This window comes from Macaca thibetana, chromosome 17, assembly GCF_024542745.1.
Source record: "Macaca thibetana thibetana isolate TM-01 chromosome 17, ASM2454274v1, whole genome shotgun sequence".
Taxonomy (NCBI): domain Eukaryota; kingdom Metazoa; phylum Chordata; class Mammalia; order Primates; family Cercopithecidae; genus Macaca; species Macaca thibetana.
Window position 1 is genome coordinate 10,066,886 of NC_065594.1, and position 20,723 is coordinate 10,087,608.

The 20,723-nt window shown below is 40.6% G+C and overlaps 2 protein-coding genes across 13 annotated transcripts in view; one reads left to right on the plus strand and one right to left on the minus strand.

The window, feature by feature from the left end:
* Positions 1 to 20,723, minus strand: part of HMGB1 (high mobility group box 1) — a 979,364-nt gene that overhangs the window by 464,298 nt on the left and 494,343 nt on the right. The window lies entirely within an intron of this gene.
* TEX26 (testis expressed 26) overlaps positions 1 to 20,723 on the plus strand; it is a 44,182-nt gene that overhangs the window by 16,704 nt on the left and 6,755 nt on the right. For 5 of the 6 annotated variants that reach the window (XR_007720890.1, XR_007720891.1, XM_050766909.1 and 2 more), the window contains 4 exons: positions 4,706 to 4,871; positions 8,577 to 8,733; positions 17,914 to 18,090; positions 20,539 to 20,700. Coding sequence is in view for 4 of the 6 variants with exons in the window: in XM_050766909.1 (XP_050622866.1) it covers positions 4,706 to 4,871; positions 8,577 to 8,733; positions 17,914 to 18,090; positions 20,539 to 20,700 (662 nt within the window). In the remaining 2 variants the exon portion in view is untranslated. The remainder of the gene's footprint in view (positions 1 to 4,705; positions 4,872 to 8,576; positions 8,734 to 17,913; positions 18,091 to 20,538; positions 20,701 to 20,723) is intronic. The other variant, XM_050766911.1, reaches the window with a different exon arrangement.

The following is a 20,723-nucleotide window of genomic DNA, read 5'->3' on the forward strand; positions in this document are numbered from 1 at the left end:
GCCTTTTGAATTCTTAATCTGGTATTTCAAAGATTTCATTTTAGTTTAGATCTGTTGCTGGAAAGCTAGTGTGATCTTTCAGGGATGTTATAGAACCTTGTTTTGTCATATTGCCAGAATTATTTTTCTGGTTCCTTCTCATTTGGGTAGACTATTTATTCTAATTATTCTTGAATTTATTTTTTATTTGATTTTTTAAAATTTCTTTTTCCCCCCTTAAGGATGTGACCTTAATGTTTACAGTTTGTTGTAGCCTAATTTGGCTCTTGGTGCTTTCAGGCGTGAAGACTCTGTATAAGTTCCCTGGTTATAGAGAGTCTTTGTATGATGGCTTTGTCAAATGTCAACATAAATTTAAATAACTGCAAAAGATTAAACTTCTTCCCCATCCTACATATTGACATTTTAAAATAAAACTTTTCAATAAAACCAATGAATACTCTGAATGCTTTAGCAAATTAATACCTGCCATGATCTTTTAAATAAACACACAAATAAGCTCTTCTTTGATCACTTATTTCATTTCTTTCTCTTCTTGAACTCTCATTCCCACTCCACTTCCTCCATAGAATTTTTCCCTGCTGTAATATATTTTATGTTTGAAAGCAATTTATTGATCACTCTATTATAATTCTTTGCAACTATTTTAGTATATTAATTGAAATTAATTTTTAAACATGTTATATGACCCTAAGTATAGAGTTATCACAATTATTTTAGTACACAATTGCTCAAAGCAATAAATACATTATAAATGCTCATAATTATGAAATACAAAAAGTAAATTTTTTTGCAACTGCATCTTAATGAGATAAATGTGGCTGTTTAGTTTTCAATTAGTTCATATATCTAGTTTTGAGTGTTGTTATTTTTAGAATGCAACTGCACTCAGCATCACTTTTTTCTGCTTCTAATGTTAAGAAACCTTGTTCATATATATATATATTTAAATAAGTAGGTGCAAATTAAAGGAGTTTTAGTATAGCAGTGTCACTCAGTACTCTGAACTCTTTCTGAATTATGTCCCAGAAATCACAATGTGATTTTTAATGACTGATCAGCTGACAGCTTGGTTTGAGTACTCCTTCAATTTTGCTGAAAGCAATTAATAAGATGATTTATCATCTAGTCATTGAGTTATTCCCTATCTCAGTTTCTGAGAATATGCTGAAAAGACACGTCTTAACACATGACTATTAAATTGCACCTGTTACTATTTCACTTGGCGGCAACTTGTTTAATTTTCTATATTCAAAAAGGATTTGGAAAATGGAAACACAAATTTTAATAAATTTTCATCATACAAACTTTTTTTCATAAAAGGCTTTTATCATACTTTGAATATATTTTTATCAAAATCTTGGAGTTGAACATTTAGCTTATACAGTTTATACCATCTTTACCTAGTTGGTAAAATCAGTCCTTGTTGTTCAAATCCATAAGTAAAATCAGGTTTATTTCCTGTCCAAATAAAATCTAGTTACACTTTCAATTCAAATAAATGTTAATATATGTTTTGAGAATATTATAAAAACCACTGAAAAATAAATTATGGAATGCATATTGTAGAGAAGACAAAAGTACACAAGAGAAGTGTTAAAAGATTTGAGTCTGATATGATTAATTATATCCAGGTAACTTATACAGTTAGCTATACATTTCATTGCAACGTATCCAAAAATAATGCAATAAAATGTGTAGATAAATGTATAAGTTGTTTGTGAAGAGTATAATAAAAAGCATGATGTTTCCTAAATATAATTCTCATGTATATAGAATTCTGCTGCTTTCCTTTTGGGAATGATTAAATACTTATGTGTAAAAACAGAAACAATTTTATTAATTTCATCAGACATCAAATCAAATATTTACTAGTATTCAATGAAAGAAAGTTATATATAGTGAAAATTAAAATTGTTCTGGCAGGTCAGCCTATACTTTCATTTATTGTTAAATATTTTACAACATAAAATAAAATGAAACTTGGCTGTATTGGAGTATTTTGTAACATGATTGGATTCAGAATAAAATTTAAATACTTTATTGAATGATTAATATAAAACCTGAAAAAAAAATACAAGATTCCTATTTGTCAGTTTTATCTAGTGTATCTTTAAAAATTTGCTGTCTCGTAAAGGATTCTGGGCTGGGCATGGTGGCTCATTCCTGTAATCCCAACACTTTGGGAGGCCAAGGCAGGTGGGTCACCTGAGGTCAGGAGTTCGAGACCAGCCTGACCAATATGGTGAAACCCCGTCTCTACTAAAAATACAAAAATTAGCCCAGAGTGGTGGCATGTGCCTGTTGTCCCAGCTACTCGGGAGACTGAGACAGGAGAATTGCTTGAACCCGGGAAGTGGAGGTTGCTCCAGCCTGGGTGACAGAGTGAGACTCTGTCTTAAAAAAAAAAAGGCAAGATTCTGGTTATATTTAAAGTAATCAGTGTAACCAACCTGTGCTGCTTCACCACCTCAAAGCTGCTTTTCTTTCCAGCTAATGGCATGTCCTAGAGATAAGCTGATAAATGCCTATCTTTAAATGTGGGAGGAAAGGAGTCATTTTAAGCATTCTGCATCCTCTGCTCTTCTCTCAGAGGCCTCTCCCTAAAAGGATGTGAACGTTTTGTAATTGTTAGGAGATAGAAAACCAGACATTCCTCTCAGCCATGCTCTATGACATACCTAAATTCAGAGCCACCCACAAAGAACTAGTACCCTGGGTATAGCACAGCCCTTCACTCTCTAGAAATACACATGACATTGAGAACCACAAGCCCAGGCAAGTGGTTCCAAATGGAGCTTGGATTACAAGGAGGTGTCTCTGAAATCACTCCGACCATGTTTCCCTTCACTGGAGGCCCCCCTCACGGTTGGAGGCTTATTCCTCGAGGCAATGCACCATAGAAAGAGCCTGTGGTGAAATGGGGAAGAGAGAATCAGGCAAGGGGTGTAGGAAGAAAGAACCCACATACATTTGCGGGTTTGTTCTCAGGCGGATATGTTCTAGGAAAGAGTATATTGAGAAATTGAGATCTGAAAATTGATTCTTTTAAAGCTTTTTGTGGCTAAGTGTGGTGGCTCACGGCTGTAATCCCAGCCTGTAGCATGCACCTGTAGTTCCAGCTACTTGAGGCGGGTGGATGGCTTGAGGCTAGAAGTTCAAGACCAGCCTGGGCAACATAATGAGACGTCATCTCAAAAAACAAAAATAAAAAATAAATCAGCTGGGCATGGTGGCACATGCCTGTAAGTCCTAGCTACTTGGGAGGCTGAGGTGGGAGGATAGATAGAGCCCAGCAGTTTGAGGCTGCAGTGAGCTATGATGGTACCAGTGCGCTGCAGCCTAGGCAACAGAGCAAGACTCTGTCTCAAAAAAAACCAAAAAACAAAAAACAAAAAAACAGAAAACAACAACAACAACAAAACAGTTGTTTGTGCTGTATCCTCTCCCTTTGGAAACTCTCCATTTTATATCTGAATGACAATAAATGATCATCTGGATGTTTGTTTCCAACATCCCAGATATTTGTTTCTTACAGAGATAATCTGAATCTATCTAGCCCTCTTTTAAAGATAAGTCAAAATGAAATATTTTGAACATACACAAAGGAACATACAAGGAATCCCCCACTACGAGCCAGCAACAGCAATCATCGCTCGTTAGCTACTGTTATCTGCACCCTCCACTCATCCTTCCCACTGGAGTATGCGGAAGCAAATCCCAGGCGTTGTATCATTTCAATTCTAAAGATTTTGTATGTATCTCTAAAAGATAAAAAATGTTTTAAAAATTGTAACAATACTATTATCTCACCTTTAAGAAAACCAATTCCTTAATATCAAATGGCCAATCAGCAATCAAATCTCTCCAATTGTCTCATAACTTTTTTTTTATAAAGGCAGTGGTTTGAAATTGAATCCAGGAAAGGTCCATACATTTCATTTGGTTATTATGTCTCTTATTTAATCTTAAAAAAAAAAAAGAGAGAGAGAGAGAGAGAACCTTTTTTTTTTTTTCTGACAAATTCACTGTTGAACAAACAGAATCATTGTTCTGGGACTTTTTTTTTTTTTTTAATCTCCATGATGCCATTTAAATGATTTCTCTTTTCATGTATTTCCTGTAATCCAACATTGTAAAGACTTCATCTGATTCAAGTTCTGCATTTTGGCAAAGATATTTAATATGTGGCAATGCATGTATTCACTCAGAAGCTGATAGTGTCTGGTGGTCCTCTTTTGGAGCTGCGAGTGGACACTGCTGGTCATTGCCTAGATTCATTATTTCATTAGGTGCTTGAAACTAGTGATATTTCAATTCTTATATTTCTTCCCTTTATCAGATAGAAGATTTCTATAGAGAGAAGCTTTTCTTCACCAGCTATTTGGTTACACTGAAGTGCCATTTGTACTGGAGAGTGTTCAGCTCTTTAAAAAATTAATGAAATAAATTTCATATTGTTATGTTTTTAAATTTTATTTTAGGCCTCTGTACTTTTGTTAAAAGCCATCCTAAAATACAGCATTGTTTTCCTTCAAGGAAAACCTGAAATTAAATTAGTTCTGGCATCAACTCTTATGTCAATCTATCTTTTTAAAAAATGTAAGGGGTAAAATGATTTGACATGGGTACTTTTGTGAGATTTGGTATTTAACCTCTGAATCTAATTTCTGCTGGGTTTTTTTTTTTTTTTTTTTTTTTGTAGCCAAAATGGTATCAGAAGATTAGGATACACATATTCACTTAGTGATCCTATTCTCAATCAGACACAATACAATGATGAGTACACTTGGAAATCATACTCCAAAGAAGATTTGATCAAAACTGAGCCTTCGAGAGGAATCAAGAGCCACAAATCTCATCTCAATGAAGTAAGATAATATCTACATATGTGTTGAATTTAATACTGTATCAACAACCCATAAGAATGAGAGTTTAAATATGTCACAAAGATCTTTCAGCTTCTACAGTTATAGGATACATGGTTCTTTTCAGACTATTTCCTGTCTACCGTCTCACATTTATTTCTAACCACTTATGTTCTATCCCCTGGAGTTTTTTTTTTTTAAAGGACTTTTAAAAATTGAAGTGAAATTTACATAATATAGAATTAACCTTTTAAAATGAACAATTCAGTGGCATTTAGTACATACATGTTGTTGGACAGCCGTCACTTCTTTTTTTGTTCCAAACCATTTTCATCATCCTAGAAGGAGACCTCATACCCATTAAGCAATTACCCCCGACTCCACTCCCCACCATCTGCTTTCTACCTCTGTGGATTACCTTTTGTGGATATTTTAGGTGGAATAGGTGTGGAATTCCACCTATTTTATGTGGAATGGGTGACCTTTTGTGTCTGGCTTCTTTTCACTTAGCATAATGTTTTCAAGGTTCATCAGCTAAGAAATTATCTGACTAGTAAGATGACAGGAAAAGCACTATTATGAAGACTACCCATGTAGCATCTGTGTAGCAAATATCAGTACTTCCAATTCTTTGTCACAGTTGAATAATATTCTCTTCCATGGATAAACCACAATTTGTCTGTCTGTGCATCCATTAATGCATCTTTGGATTGTTTCCACTTTTTGGCTATTGTGAATTGTGCTGCTGTGAACAGCCATGTACAAGTATTTGTGCTTAGCCTTATGTTTCGTGCACTTTCAAACCTCCATTTTTAAGATCATTCGGTTTCCTCTACCTAGAATGCCCTTATCCTGTGCACTAAGGGAATCCCTATATTTCTTTGAGACTCGGATTAAAGAAAGTCCTTCTCCCCTGGATGGAAATAATTGATTCTCCCTATATGTTTTCTTGGCTTTCTGTTCCCTTCTCCCATCACAAAAGGCAATGCTTGGTTGTAGTAAAGGGTATCATTTACTTGACTGCCATGTGGGATGGGACCACCTAGGATGGAGCCACCTTGATGCATTCAATAGATGATAAGGCATAGAATGAACAGGATTTGATGACTAAAAGGATGCAAAGGATAAGGAAGAGGAAAGTATAATGTTCAACTTCTGACTTGGACAGCTAAGCATATGCAGATGCTGTTTACTCAGCTGGAACATGGTAGAGGACTAGGTTGGGTGGAGAAGGGCATTGGGGGAACATGTAGTTTTAGTTGAAGACATGTTGGTTGAAGATATGTCCAACTGGCAGTTTAACAGACAGATCTGGAGCTCATGGGGGAGAGATGAGCTAGACATATGGACTTGGAAGTCATTAGAATGTACACATATAGCCGATTCAATTTAGTTCCTTGTGTTATCCATTCATTGTAACCTATTCAACCCTGAAAAAAATGTATAGATTTATACATATATATACACACACACATATATATGTATATATCTCCTGGAGATATATACATAAAACTCCTGTCTCTAAAAACTATATATATATAAAAATTATATATTTAATATATAAATTTATATGTATTATTATATATATTTATTATATAATATATAATAAATCATATATTTAATATATAATTTATATATAATATATAAATATGTCTCTAACATAATGTATTATTACATATAATCATATCTATTAGAGACAAAATCTTGCTTTGTGGCCCAGGGTGAAGTACAGTGGCACAATCAGAGTTCACTGCAGACTTGAACTCTTGAACTCAAGTGATCCTCCCACCTCAGCCTCCAGAGTAGCTTGAAGTGCAGGTGCGTGCCACCATGCCCAGCTAATTTTTTACTTTTTGCAGAGATGGAATCTCACTCTGTTTCCCAGGCAGTTCTCAAACTCCTGGGTTCAATCAATCTTTCCACCTTGGCCTTCCAAAGCCCTGGGATTGCAGCCATGAGACACTATGCTTAGTCATCCTTTATATTTTACAATTAATGTAAAAGAGTTGGTTACAATATTATACTGTATGTATACAATACTATACAGTATTTATACACCCACGAACACACGACCATATACTTTTCCCTTCCTCTAAGTACTATTGAAGGCTCTCAACCAATGAGAGCTAGTGTGGCAGACTATCTTGTTCTCAGCCAATGAGAGCTAGTGTGGCAGACCATCCTGTGTGTTCTCAGTCAATGAGTGTTCAAATGCCAGACGGCAGCTCCTGTTAATCGAGGCATTGAATGTTAACAACGGCTAACATTACACAAGAAAAACAATCATATATTATCTGCCTCCTACAGCCTTGTGAAACACCATTTATTCAGGGATGTCTAATCTTTTGGTTTCCCTGGGCCACATTGGAAAAAGAATTGCTTTGGGCCACACATAAAATACACTAACACTAATGATAGCTGATGAGCTTTAAAAAACGAAATCACAAAAATATCTCATAATGTTTTAAGAAAGTTTATGAATTTGTGTTGGGCCACATTCAAAGCCGTCCTGGATGGGGCTGCGGATTAGACACACTTGACTTCTAGTTTGGTGAATTTGAGTCTCTGGATCCGCCTGCCAATTTGCAGGAAATATAGGGGACAGAGGAACTTGTTAAACAACAAATGCATACGCAATCAACAAAATCCAGACTGTGGGGACCCCTGCACATCAAATGACTTCTTCAATAGATAAATTATAATTTTATATATTGGTTTTTCCAGTTGATAAATTGTGACGGAAAGAAGGGGATCAAGAGAGAACTTGAAAATTAAAAGAGATTTAAGAGGCAAATTTGGGACAGTGAGTATACCTAACTATTTTGAAGAATTTTGGTGCAAAGGGAAACTAGGAATAGCTTAGTAACTAGAAGGGGAAGTAGAGTGAAGAGAGTGCTTTCTTTTTAAGATAGGAGGAATAAACGCATGCTTGGATACTGACGGCAATGACCCAGCAGAAAGGAAGAGATTCAAGTTGCAAGAGAGAAGTGAGGATTGTTGGAGCGATTTGCTGGAGTAGACTCAGTAGAGAGGGATCTGGTGCTGCAGGCAGGGCTGGGCCTTGCTGAGGGCACCTGCAGCTCCCCTCCCGTCACAGCATGTGTGAGTGCAGGTGCAGTGGCTGGGACACGGTTCGTGGCCTGTGGAAGTTCTTTTCTGGTGGCTTCAGTTTTCTCAGGGAAATAGGAAGCAAGATCATGGGAAAGAGGGACGATGGCAAGAGGAGGTGGAGGTTTCAAGTTTTATCATCCTAAAATCTCTTTGGAGGTGAGAAGAGAGTGCTGGCCTTTCCCTGTCCTCCAGGAAGTTGCTGAGGCCTCTGCATGTGAGGCAGGGTTTTCCTCAGGGGCTCCCAAGGGGAAAGCAGTCGCTGCCTGTGCTCCTTGGGAATGGCCAGAACTAGAATTCACATGGGTTATTTCTTCCCCTGGTCTTATCTGTAGGAGACTTCTGGTTGGAAGCACACTCTTTGAAGTTTTCAATCTTATTTTCTCATTTTCAATGTGAAAAGTCAAAGAAATGTACGGAGCCTGCGTTTCGGCTAGGTCAACCAATGGCTCCTGTTCACCAGCTCCCTGCATCCACGCACCTGCAGTGGCAGCTGGTTGTAAAGGATTCTGAAGAATATGTGCATACAGACACTCAGATTATTGATCCTATTAGGTGAGCCCATATAGATTTTCTTGAAAATTGTGTTTGCTTTGATAGGGCGTTTTCCCGTGGACGCTACCTCACTGTCAACAAACGAGGACACTAAAGAACAGCCTCCCTTGGAAAATCCCTGCTTCAATGAAAGAAGTTAACAAGGCACTATCAAATCAGTTTATTTCCCTTACTAAGAGAGACTTTGTGGACAGATCGAAAGGTAAACACGTTTGTTTTCCTTTTTTTTGCCGGGTCATGTAGTAGGCCCTGGAGTTGCGGTGTTTGGCAGCATGCGTGTGTTCTTCTCCCTCAAGGAACTCAAAGTCCAGGCATGGAAACAGGCAATTTTGCAAATAAAAACCATCAAGTATCAAAAGGTGCACCTTGTGGGAAATGAGGGTTGCTATGGGCATACAGGAGGACATCCAGCCTAGTGTGGGGTCGGGGGTCAGGAAGGGCTTCCCTTCGTGGCCCAAAGGATGAAGAGGAATGAGCCAAGCAAAGAGGGAGGGGAGAGTGGTGTTGCAGGATTGAAAGCCCTGGAAGAACATTTCAGGAACTAAAAGAACTTCAGCAAGAGCAGAGCATCAAGGGCAAAGGGAGGGTTGAGGGAGGAGATCAGTGTGCGCAGAGAGCGCCCAGTCTGGAAGGGCCTTACAGGGCACACTAAAGAGTTTGGAGTTCATCCCAGAAGCAATTAAGAGGTTTTTATTAAGGTAGTGACACAATTCAGATGTCGACTTTCAGAAGCCTCACGCTGGCTGCAGAGTGAAGAACGGAGATGGCCTTCAGGAGGAAGATGGACAGGAAGAGCCTGTTAGAGGAGTGCAGAAAGGAGTGAGGTCGCTTGACACAGGGCTGTGGCAGTGTGGGGGGAAGCAGGATCTGCAAGGTGGTGGCATGGGCACTTCAGTCAGCAATAAGCCCCTTCCAGGGTAGAGGCTGTGGCTCTTTGGCTCACATTGTCTCACCAGCACCCACCCCAGTGCCTGGCTTATCACAGGTGATGAAAATAAATATGGGCTGAACAAATGAATGAATAATAGGGATGAGTGACTGACAGATGTCAGGGATAAGGGAGTAACAGGAGTCTGCCTTGGAGTTCCATGTGGATGGAATGCTGGTGTCTTCCGTAGATAAGTAGGAAACCACGAGAGGATGAAGTGAGGGCCATTTTATTCTCTCCCTTGTTAGAGATGAAAAGTCCAGCATGCTGTTCATCCTGCTTCCTGGAACAGCACATGTGTCCTGGGATGGGAGCTCTGCTGTGCAGATTCCCCTGTGAGAATCTAGATTCTCTTACGCTTCACCTGGCTCTGCCCTTAGGGCTCTGGGGCTGGGAACACCTTTGACTGGTTTTTTGCAGGGTAAGTAGAGATGACATCATAGCTTCCATGTCTCAGGGGGTCAAAACTGAGTTCCATCTATACCGACACATTTTCCAGAAATGACATATTTGGTGATTCAATGCAATTTTGTTCTTGCTTATCAGCAGGAAATTTACTTTATTGAGAATTCATGAAAATTGATTGTATTTTTAAACTCAAAGATGGAAACCTTTTCGTAAGTTACTGACAAAGCAACACACCTTGGTGCACGACTCTAAGCCCTGTGACAAAATGGCAGTTGGAGTACTGGTGTTCTGCCTTTTGGTGACAAAATAATGACACCCAGTGACAGCTGAGGAAGGCTGGCTGTCCTGTGGGCTCTGAACACAAGCCAGGGACTGCTGAGGCCCCTGTTCACCTGAGGAGAGGAGAATGACACATCTCGCAAGGCCTGGGTGTCTCTACTTTCATCCTATGTCCCCCTTCCTGCCCCAACAGTGCCATCGATCCCTGTGAGCTGCGGATCTGTCTCCCTGTCCCCTAAACAAGAATTTTATCTTTCCAGTTCTCTGGCCTTTTCTCCAATGTCATCCCTCTATCTCTAAAGTATTAATCCCACCCCACCGGCATGCACATTGACTGTGGTATATCCCATCTAGCATGTTCCAGATGAAAACAAAAACAGAGCTTTCCCTCAGCCCCATCTCTTCTTTTAGCTACTGTTCATTTCTCTGCTTCCCTTCATAAACAGCCAGCGTTTACTAAGACCTTAGCTTTTCATAAATTAGCGCAGTTAATTTTCACAACCTTTGAAGTTATTACCTCCAATCAAAGAGGGGGATCTCAAACTCAGTGTGGTTAAGCAACATGCCCAGGGTTGCCTGGCTCAGGACTGGTGGAGTCTAGGATTTGAACCCAGGCAGTCTGGCTTCTCTTGTTAGAACTACCTCCTTCCCAGCTAAAATTTCTTCAAGTGTCAGTTTATACATGGTGCTCTGAATTCCTAACTTCTTGTTTATAGTTTTTAAAAATTAAAATTTACTTTTCTTAAACGAATGTATGCGTATACTTAAATGATTACTTAGAGGCTTATAAAGAAACAACAGTAGTTCCTTGACCTACCTTGCTCCATCCCTACTCCTATTTCTCATTGGCAGTCAATTTCAATCTGGTTAACTATTTCTTCTTACGTGATTTTTAAATAATATGCTTCTACTGCTCTTCCTTCATTCATAAATTTTAGACATTATTGACTTCTGTTTTGGAAGTCGAGGATTTGGCTGTCCTATAACTCTGTCTCACTGGTCCTCCATCTATCATGTCAATATAATTATATTACAGATTTCTTCTTAAATTCAATTGCTAGTGTATATATTATGATATGACATACTGTGATTACACGAGTATGTAAATGTTTGCTGCTGAGCCAAGTTGTATTTCATTATTTCCTTTACTTGTTGTTTTCTCTTATTTTTACCAGAATTAATTGTTTTTCTCTACGTATTTAGTTTTCTACATGCCCATCACTATTTTTTTCTATACTTTGTTGTACACTTACCAAATTTTTTCCCAAACACAATGACAGAATAGAACAGAGAAAAGAGAGGAGAGAAAAATATTAAAGGAGTAATGCAGGAAAAAATTCTCAGAGTTTCTAGATTGAAAGGGCCCCTGAATGCCTGACATAATGAATGACAAAAGACTGTCACTAATGCATGTAAGTGTGGAATTTCAGAATGTCAGGAATAAAGAGATCTTAAGAGTTTCCAGGGGGATAACATAAAAAAAGGATGAGAAATTAAAATGGCATCTGTCTTCTACACAGAAATCCTGGATGCTAGAAGACATTTGGAAAAATGTGTTGAAGGGAAGTGATTTCCAACCTAAAATTCTATATCCAGCCAAACTATCAAGCAAGTGTAATGAAGAAAAATAGACATTTCCAGATTGACAAGAATATACTTTCAAAAGTTCCTCCAATACACCCTTTCTTAGGAAGCTACTGGATAGTTGGATTGAGCCTTGAATTATCTTACCTTTTCTCTCCTAGCTTCTTTCTGTTTGTATTTTTGTTCTGTTTATTTGAAAACTTCTTTACCTTTTATGTTTTGTTTGTTTGTTTGTTTTTCATGGAGACAGAGTCTCCACCAGGTTGGAGTGCAGTTGTGTGATCTTGGCTCACTGCAGCCTCTGCCTCCTGGATTCAAGCAATTCTCATGCCTTAGCCTCCTGAGTAGCTGGGACTGCAGGCACATATCACCACATCTGGCTAATTTGTTTGTATTTTTAGTAGAGTCGGGGTTTCACCATGTTGCCCAGGCTGGTCTTAAACTCCTGAGGTCAGGCAATCCACCCGCCTTGGCCTCCCAAAGTGCTAGGATTACAGATGTAAGCTACCACGCCCAGCTGAAAGCGTCTTTATTTTTTAATCTAGCTCTTCTAATAAATTTTATTACATGTCTCACATTTTTAATTTCTAAGCTCTCTTTCTTCCTCTCTCCAATTATTTTTTAAAAACAGCATTCTGTTCTTATTTTATAGATGCAATAATTCTCATGAATTTTAAGATATTTATGATATACTTTCAGCATTTTCATCTGTTTCTTGCATTGTATCTATTTTTCTCTGAATGTCTTAATGGTCTAATGAAAATTGATTGTCCATATTTGTAAGGGACCACAGGCAGATTTATTATAAAGCTCAACTCAAGTTTCACTTTTGTGAACTCTTGTTTTTCTTAAAGTGGGTGCACACAAAATATTAAACTCCAGGGCTCAAAAACCTAGAAAGGAAGTACTCAAATATAATTAAAAACTATGTACAGAGAAGGGACTTGTTAGCTGGTACTTGACTTAGGTGATTAGAGGATGAGCTATCTTTTTTGGGGAAATCCCTAAATGTCATTATTTGTGGATCAGTCTCTCCAGAGAGGTAATTCTGACTGCTGGCATTCTGAGAGCAGGATCAGCGAAGCAAGGGGTTGGGATCTTCCTGGCTGGTGTGCAGACGTTCACTGAACCCTCTTTTTTCAATCAAGCATCTCACTCCACTCACCTTTTACTGTGCCTGGTGTCCCTCAGTCCAGAGCTTCTTTGGTTCAGTTTTGCAGAGAATAAACTTCTGGTTAGGAAGGAATAGTCACATAATGAAGCGGGGTTATGAAGTTGTTCCGGGAAGCCATTTGGTATTCAAGTTTATAGCCAAGCCTCTGTGTTCAGCCCTGAGCCTCATTCACTGCCTTCCACTGTACCTGTTATCTTTGAGCCTGTAAGTTCTCTGTAGTGTGGGTTACCTAGTTCACGTCTTTGCTATTCCCCTCTGCAGTCATCTACGCTTCAGCTTCCTCTACTTTGCTCAATCTGTTACTATATCTACATTTGTTTTCCATTTTCTAAAAATGTATGAACATTTCTAATCTACGATCATTCCAATGGAGTTTGGGGACAGAGGAGTCCTAAATACAGGTATACAATCCACTGAGTTTAATGGGAAGCTTACCCTTTGACTTTTCAACCCCTTCTAGCCTGGTGTCTTCCCCGACCATTCACTGAACTGCTCCTTTCAAGGTCTGCAATGACCTTCAGTGGAGATTTTTCCATTTGCATCTTACCCAGCCTTTGAGCATCATTAACTGTGGTTTCTGCTGTCTCTCTCGGACCACTGTTCTCCTTGCACTCCTGTGTTTCCACACACTTCCAGTTCCCCCCTACTTTTTTGACTCCTCTGTCTGGTCATTTTTCTGTTTGGCCTCTATTAGAGTTTCTGATTCCTTTAAAGAGCAACTATCCTGAGAACCTCCACATTTGTATCTCTTCCCAAACCTCTCCTCAGACCCTCAGTTTCCTATATTGGGTGCTAAGTAAAAGCCTCATGAGCATTCCAACTCATCTCCTTCCCCTGGCAGCCAATCTTCCTGCATTATCCATAGGTTCCCTCCAATTCTTTCACCACCTGGCAGCTAGAGGAGCTTTCCCAGTTTTGTCCCCTCTAACCCACTGTCCATAAGACAGCCACAGTGAGTCTCCAGATGTGCAAACTGATGTCACTTTATGGCTTAAAACCCTTCAGTGAATTTTCATTGTCCTCAGGATAAAAGCTAAATGCCTTACATGAGTCCTGTACAATATGGTCCTGGCTGCCACGTCGCCTCCTCCCTTGTCAGCCCCCACCCTCATGACCTTGCCAGCCGTCCCGACTCACACCCTCCACATACCTCCATGCCTCGTGGCCTTGGGCTGGCTGCACGCATTGCTTCCTCCCTGTGGAGCACGTCTCGCTTCCTTCTCAGCCTATGTCTACCCATAATTTAAGTCTAGTTATAGGCCTCACCTCTCTTCTGGAAGCCTTCTTTGATCCTCTACCTTTGGATTGTTGGCCCTCCCATGTGTTTTAACAGCCCTGGTTCTTAACTTCTTTTGTAGGACTCATGATATTGTAATAATCTAAGCTTCTGAAGCACAAGGGCCATGTCTTAGCTTTTTATCCTCATTATGGAATTAAGGTAAATGACTGAGGAGCACTGAAAGGTGCTGCTTTTCACATTCAGGTTTAGAGAGCGTGGCTTCGATGAATCAGAACAACTGATAGACAGCGGAGCTAGTTCCCACTTGGCTATAGGTTATGTGTCAACGGTCTTAAAGTTTTTTTGTTTGTTTTGTTTGTTTGTTTGTTTTTGAGACAGAGTCTCACTCTGTCACCCAGGCTGGAGTGCAGTGGCCTGATATTGGCTCACTGCAAGCTCTGCCTCCCAGGTTCACACCGTTCTCCTGCCTCAGCCTCCCAAGTAGCTGGGACTACAGGCACCCGCCACCACACCCAGGTAATTTTTTTTTAAATTTTTTATTTTTTGTAGAGGCGGGGTTTCACCGTGTTAGCCAGGATGGTCTCGATCTCCTGACCTCGTGATCCACCCGTCTCGGCCTCCCAAAGTGCTGGATTACAGGCATGAGCCACCACGCCCGGCTGGTCCTAATAGTTTTGAATGGTCCTTGCTGAAAACTGACTTTTGGTTTGGGCCTTTCTGCAGATGCCACACCTAATCTTAAATGGGCCAGTTTCTTTCCTTGGGCTAAACCATTCCAGTTTTACTCCAGTGGAAAAGAAACCCAGGGGAGCTGAGCTCCTGAGAACAGGACCCCTGCGGGGAGGCGTCACCGGGTCAGGTCAGCTCTAACTCATGGTTATTATTTCTGTCCATACTTCAGCACAACTATGGGGGTTTTAGATGTTGCTTAGGTCCCTTTTTATCAAGAATCTCTCTTCCAAATAACGCGTGAAGCTCATTAACACAACATTTTATAAAGACAACAAAAGCATCAGTTTAAAAGAACTAAGCCCATGCTATGGAATGAACAATATATAGTTTAGTAGGAGTTACCTTAAGCATAGATTGATCACATAGGCAGTCACTAGAGTGTATTTCAGAAATTAATTGCTAATCCATAGCAATTATGTTTCCAGGTTTTTTGGTGTGTACGTTCACTCACTAACTTAGTAAATACTTAATGAGTTCTATTACTGTGATAGGTACAGATGGATCAATGAAGAGTGAGACTCTTTGTATTCTGCAAAACTCTTCCCAGGTGATTCTGATGTCTTATCTGCATGTGAGATCTACAGTTCCAAGGGTTTTGGTTGTAAGACTCACCACATTCTCTGTTCGTTCTATAGATATCTAAGTCTAGGTCCTGGCTTTTGCCTTTTCTGGGTCTTCATCTCCAATGATTCCACATCTATGCCGGTCCATCATTGTTCATGTGGAATGGACGTTCCAGACCCTTCACAGCCTGGCCCCAGCTTGCCTCTCCTGTTTTACCCTCAGCTCCTCCTCCCTGCCCTGCATGCCCCACCCTTCTGCAAGCAAGGCCAAGTTTCACAAACACACTAGGCACTCTTTGCTTCTGTGTCGACCCGTTGTCAAATCTCCTTACTGTGACTGCCTTTTAGTTCCTGTCGTCCTCCTCTTCCTCCAACACAGCCCCTGCTCATACTCTCTCTGGGCTCCTGTAGCACCCTATTCAAAGCCCTGAGTCAGTAATTCTTCAGCACACGGGTGGTTTGTTTTCACAGTGTAAGTGCCTGGAGCTCACTTCTGGAGGTTCTCAATGTCTGGGATAAGGGTCAGCAGAGGTATTCTGAGAGACCCTTCCCAGGTTATTCTGATGTCATATTTCCATGTGAAATCCACAGTTCCAAATGTTATGGTTGCAAGAATTACCACATTCCCTACCTGTTTGTTCTGTAGATATCTTTGTATTCACACTCATTGTCTTAAGGTAGGACGATGATTTAATTATGTGTAACCTTGGCAAATAGCACAGAACTGATATAGGAACTGCAAACATTTACTATGGAATGGTAGCTCTAGGGAAGAGATATAGGTGAAAGCATCGAGTGTTTCAATGGAAATTTGGTTTTGCTTATAAAGCTCCTAGTGAAAAAACCAAGTGCCTCAATCTGTTTTGTGCAGCTTTGACAGAGTATGTGAGACTGGGTAATCTATAAGGAAATAAATTTATTTGTTTCATGGTTCTGGAGGCTGGGAAACCGAGAGCATAATGCTGGCGGCTTGCAAGAGCCTTCTTGCGGCATCATCCCATGGTGGAAAATGGAAGGACAAGAGCGTGAAAGTGGGAGAAAGGAAGCCAAACTCACCCTTTTATCAGGAACCCACTCTTGCAATAACTAGCCCACTCCCACAATAACAGCATTAATCCACTCATGAGGGCAGAGTGCCCAAGACCCAAACACCTCTCATTAGGCCCCGCCTCCCAACACTGTTGCGTTAGGGATTAAGTTTTCTTTTGCGGGGACACATTCGAATCATGGCACTGAGTTATAGATGGAAGTTACAGGAACAGTGCCAGATGGTTTTTCAAAATATCTTAAGAGGTGCCCTGATTTTGAGCCCCACAAGTTCCTCCCCTCTATAACCTGCCTTCTGTCTGGGCAGTTTATGAGGTCATTACAGGGGCTATTAAATACCTATGCCCTCTCCTCCTGAGTTATCTGAAGTAAGAGGCAACATGTATTGGAATCCTCTCCTCCTCTGCTGGTCTAGACAGAAATCATTTTTTAAAAATCAATATAAAAATGCTCTCAGGTGCCAGCAGATGCAATTATGTATCCTTTGATATAAAATGTATACCAGTAGGTACTGTTGTAAATCGTTTGATATACAATATATATTAGGATTTATTTTGAAAAGATCTATTGGAAAACTAATTTGGAAGAGAATTGAGTTCAGTGTCAATAGTAATTTGCACTGTTTGGACATTGCTCATGAAATCCATGTTTTTGACATCTTTGTCTTTCTGAATAAAGATGGTGTTATATGATACGCCTCTGAACTAAGTCTTTGTAGCAAGAATCAGGAATGAACTCATTCTAAGTGAGATGGATTGTAACTCTTGCCTCTGTAATCTGATAATGTTTGTAACACTGGCTTCAGTGCTTCACAGATATTTAATGAATATGTTTTAGCAGAGATATTTCAAAGAAATAATAGTAGTGCTATCCACTAATGCCAGTGATGTTACCTAACCCTCCATCAGTAAGGGATAAGCTTCGAATGTTTTTTTTTTTTTTTTTCCAGATAATGGAGATGATATACACCACCCCATCTAGGCCTGCCAGATTAAGCAAATAAAACTATGGGATGCCCAGTTAAATTTGAATAATGACATGCAGTAGATAGCAAGTATTTACACTAAAAAGTCATTATTTATCTGAAATTCAAATTTAACTGCGCATCCCACATTTTATATGGCAACCTGGCCCTATCCAAAATCTCTCTGACACCCACCTCTGCCCCAGGGACCAGACAGACCCCATGGAGTGATCAGCATCTTCTGTGCCCACTGAGCAGACTCGTGACATAAAAATACATTCACTAGAGACCACTTCTGATCATTTGAGCATATACTTCCTGTGACTGATAAAGCGGAAAATTATTTCTTCATTGAAGTGTTCATACAGAGCACCTTGACCGGACCTCTAAATACAGCAAGAGTGGGTTTAGCTACTTTGTTCACAAGGAGTAAGTATTGCCTTCCATTTCCATTCCACCCCAGCTCAAAAGATTAAGAAAAGTTCTCACGTGTCTCTGGAATGTGACAAGTTACTTCCTCGACCTCCAGACACCGAATTCCGAAGGAATTACCAAATTCCAGCTAAAATTCCTGAGCTTCAGGATTTCAGTTTCAAATATGGATGCTACTCAAGCTTGCCCGTTGCTTCTCAGGGTCTAGGTGAGTAGAGCTGCGGTTTCTTTTTCTTTTTTTTTTTTTGAGATGGAGTTTCACTCTTGTCGCCCAGGCTGGAGTGCAGTGGCACGATCTCGGCTCACTGCAATCTCCACCTCCCAGGTTCAAGCGATTCTCCTGCCTCAGCCTCCCAAGTAGCTGGGATTACAGGTGCCCACCACTACACCCAGCTAATTTTTTTGTATTTTCAATAGAGACAGGGTTTTGCCATGTTGGCCAGACTGGTCTAAAACTCCTGATGTCAGGTGATCTGCCTGCCTCAGCCTCCCAAAGTGCTGGGATTACAGGCGTGAGCCACTGTGCCCAGCCCAGCTGCGGTTTCTAAAACAATCTCATAGATCCTAATCCCTGGCCCCAAAACTTCTCAACACAGAGGGCGCTGGCAGCCCGTTTTCATAATAGTCAAGAAGAAAGCCAGGGATTCTGGCATGAAGTCAGAACCTCATCACTGCGGCTCCCAACCTGGAACCCGGGGAGCCAGTACATTTCAGAAGATGACTGACTGCTTAGGCCAAGAAATGAGTGTCATCCCTGCTGGGGAGGGGCAGTGGTTGGGATTAGGGGATACTTCCTCCTTTTAAAAAATGAGAGGAAGGATGCAGTTACTGTAAAGTGACAGAAAGCGATGAGGCGGGAATCCAATTTAGTCTCAATTTTCTACTGGAAGTGTTTCCACACGTGCATCCCTTGAAAGTTTTTCAAAATTCCGTGACCAAGCCACCTCCAAGCTACTAGTTAAGCAGAAAACGTGGTGTCAGTCTGAGACATGATTCATTCCGGGCATGGAGTTGGGATCAAGTAGTACCTGAGACGATAATCACAGAATTGACGCTTAGCACCTCGGGGTTAGAAGGTGGCCTAGAAATTACCTCGTCCAGAGCCTCATGTAGTGTGTGAATCTTCCTGACTCCATCCTTGCCAAGGGGTTACAGTGACCCTGCGTATCCACTTCAGGGTAGCCCCATGCCCCCTCGTTGTCCGATGCTCCAACTGGGTAGAAGGTGTAGCAGCTGCAATATTCCTTGCTAAACTTCTAGCCCCTGGTTCCACTGCTTCCCATGGATGTTAATTAGTATAAATCTATTATTCTATGAAAACCTTGCCATATGCCTTCTAAGCCTAAGTCTTCTCTTTTCCAGTTAGAGCATTTCCAGGCCCTACAAACACTCTTCTCAGGGTAGCAGCGTCAAATCCCCTCACCAGTCTGGGCCCTCCATTTGCTCAATGACCCCTTAAAGGGGATCCCTGGAGCTGGAAGCTGCTCTTAAGGTTTAAAAAGATTGGGCAAATTGGTTTTTACATCGTGACTTTATTACTTTTTTCGTTGTAGTTTCTTGAATATCAGAACTCACATTAAATGAGCAATATTCATAATCAAATATAAGTGATTTGGGTGTTGCCTGCACCTCATACCCCCATTAGTCCAAATGGACAATGAGCCATGACTGTAAACATCATCGTTCTTCCACAATGCTCATCCGAAGATGCCTAGGTCTCTGGAGGGAGGTCCCTTACTGTGCCATCCCTGAAAGAAAAAGAAGCTTCTATGAGGACCTTTGTTTATTAAGCAGGCAGTGAATGTCACCATCATAGCGGCCAAAGGCAAACTTCCTCTTTACCCTCTGAGAGTTTGCTGAAAAATCAGCTGACAAAAGGCAGATTAAATGGAGAAAAAGCATATAAATTTATTAACATGCACGGGAGTCAAGCAAAATATAAGAACTCAAAGAAATGATGGGAGGGTTGATGATTTTATACTATCCTGAGGTTATAGAAAGAGCTGGTTAAACAGGTTATGGGAGGGGGAGAAGAGGAGGCCAGGCTAGCAAAGGTGGTCTTGTTCAGTGGTAGCAGCCCTCAGAGAGAATGATGGTAAAGGTTTCTTTTAGACCTCTAAAGTCTGATCTTAGTTAATCTTTCTTAGATCCAGACAAGGGAAGGCCTTGGAAAGCCAGGCTGCATCAGTGCAGATTCCCTACGGATGCAGGTCACCCCACTCTCAAAGACAACTTTGCAGGGCTACCTCTGTCTGCAAACCTTCTCAACAGCCATCTCAAAGTATATCAAAGACGTGTAATTTGGGGTGAAATATTTCAGTTTCCTTCACCATCATAACACACTGACCTGCATAAGAGTCAAGTTTAGGGAAAACTTCTCTTCTGAAAGTGACGGTCAAACTCACCCTTCTGGTCATTGTCTCCCATCACTGCCCCTTCCAGCAGCAACAGGCTGGAAGTCCCTGTAGCTCTCCTTAGCCCTGGTCAATGGAAGAACTGGTTTAATACAGAGCCTTAGTGACCAGCATCATGAAGGATACTGCCTAAGCTCAAAGCTGGGCTGGGGGCTGTCAGGGTCATTTTCAAACAATAAGGGTAAGACTGCTGTGCTTGGGTGCCAGCCTCCCAGCTTGTCCTCCCCTGTGTATTTCTGTAGTGCCTTCTGTGCTGCACAGCTTCCTGAGGAACCAAGAGCACACAAAGAAACAGACCACGTACCAAAGTGACTACGACAAAACCTACCCAGATTTCTTAATGCTTTTAAACTCATGTACTTCCTCTCAAGTCAAAGAGTACCTCCAGAGTGTTTCTTACAAAGGTAAGATGAGGTTTTATTTCATG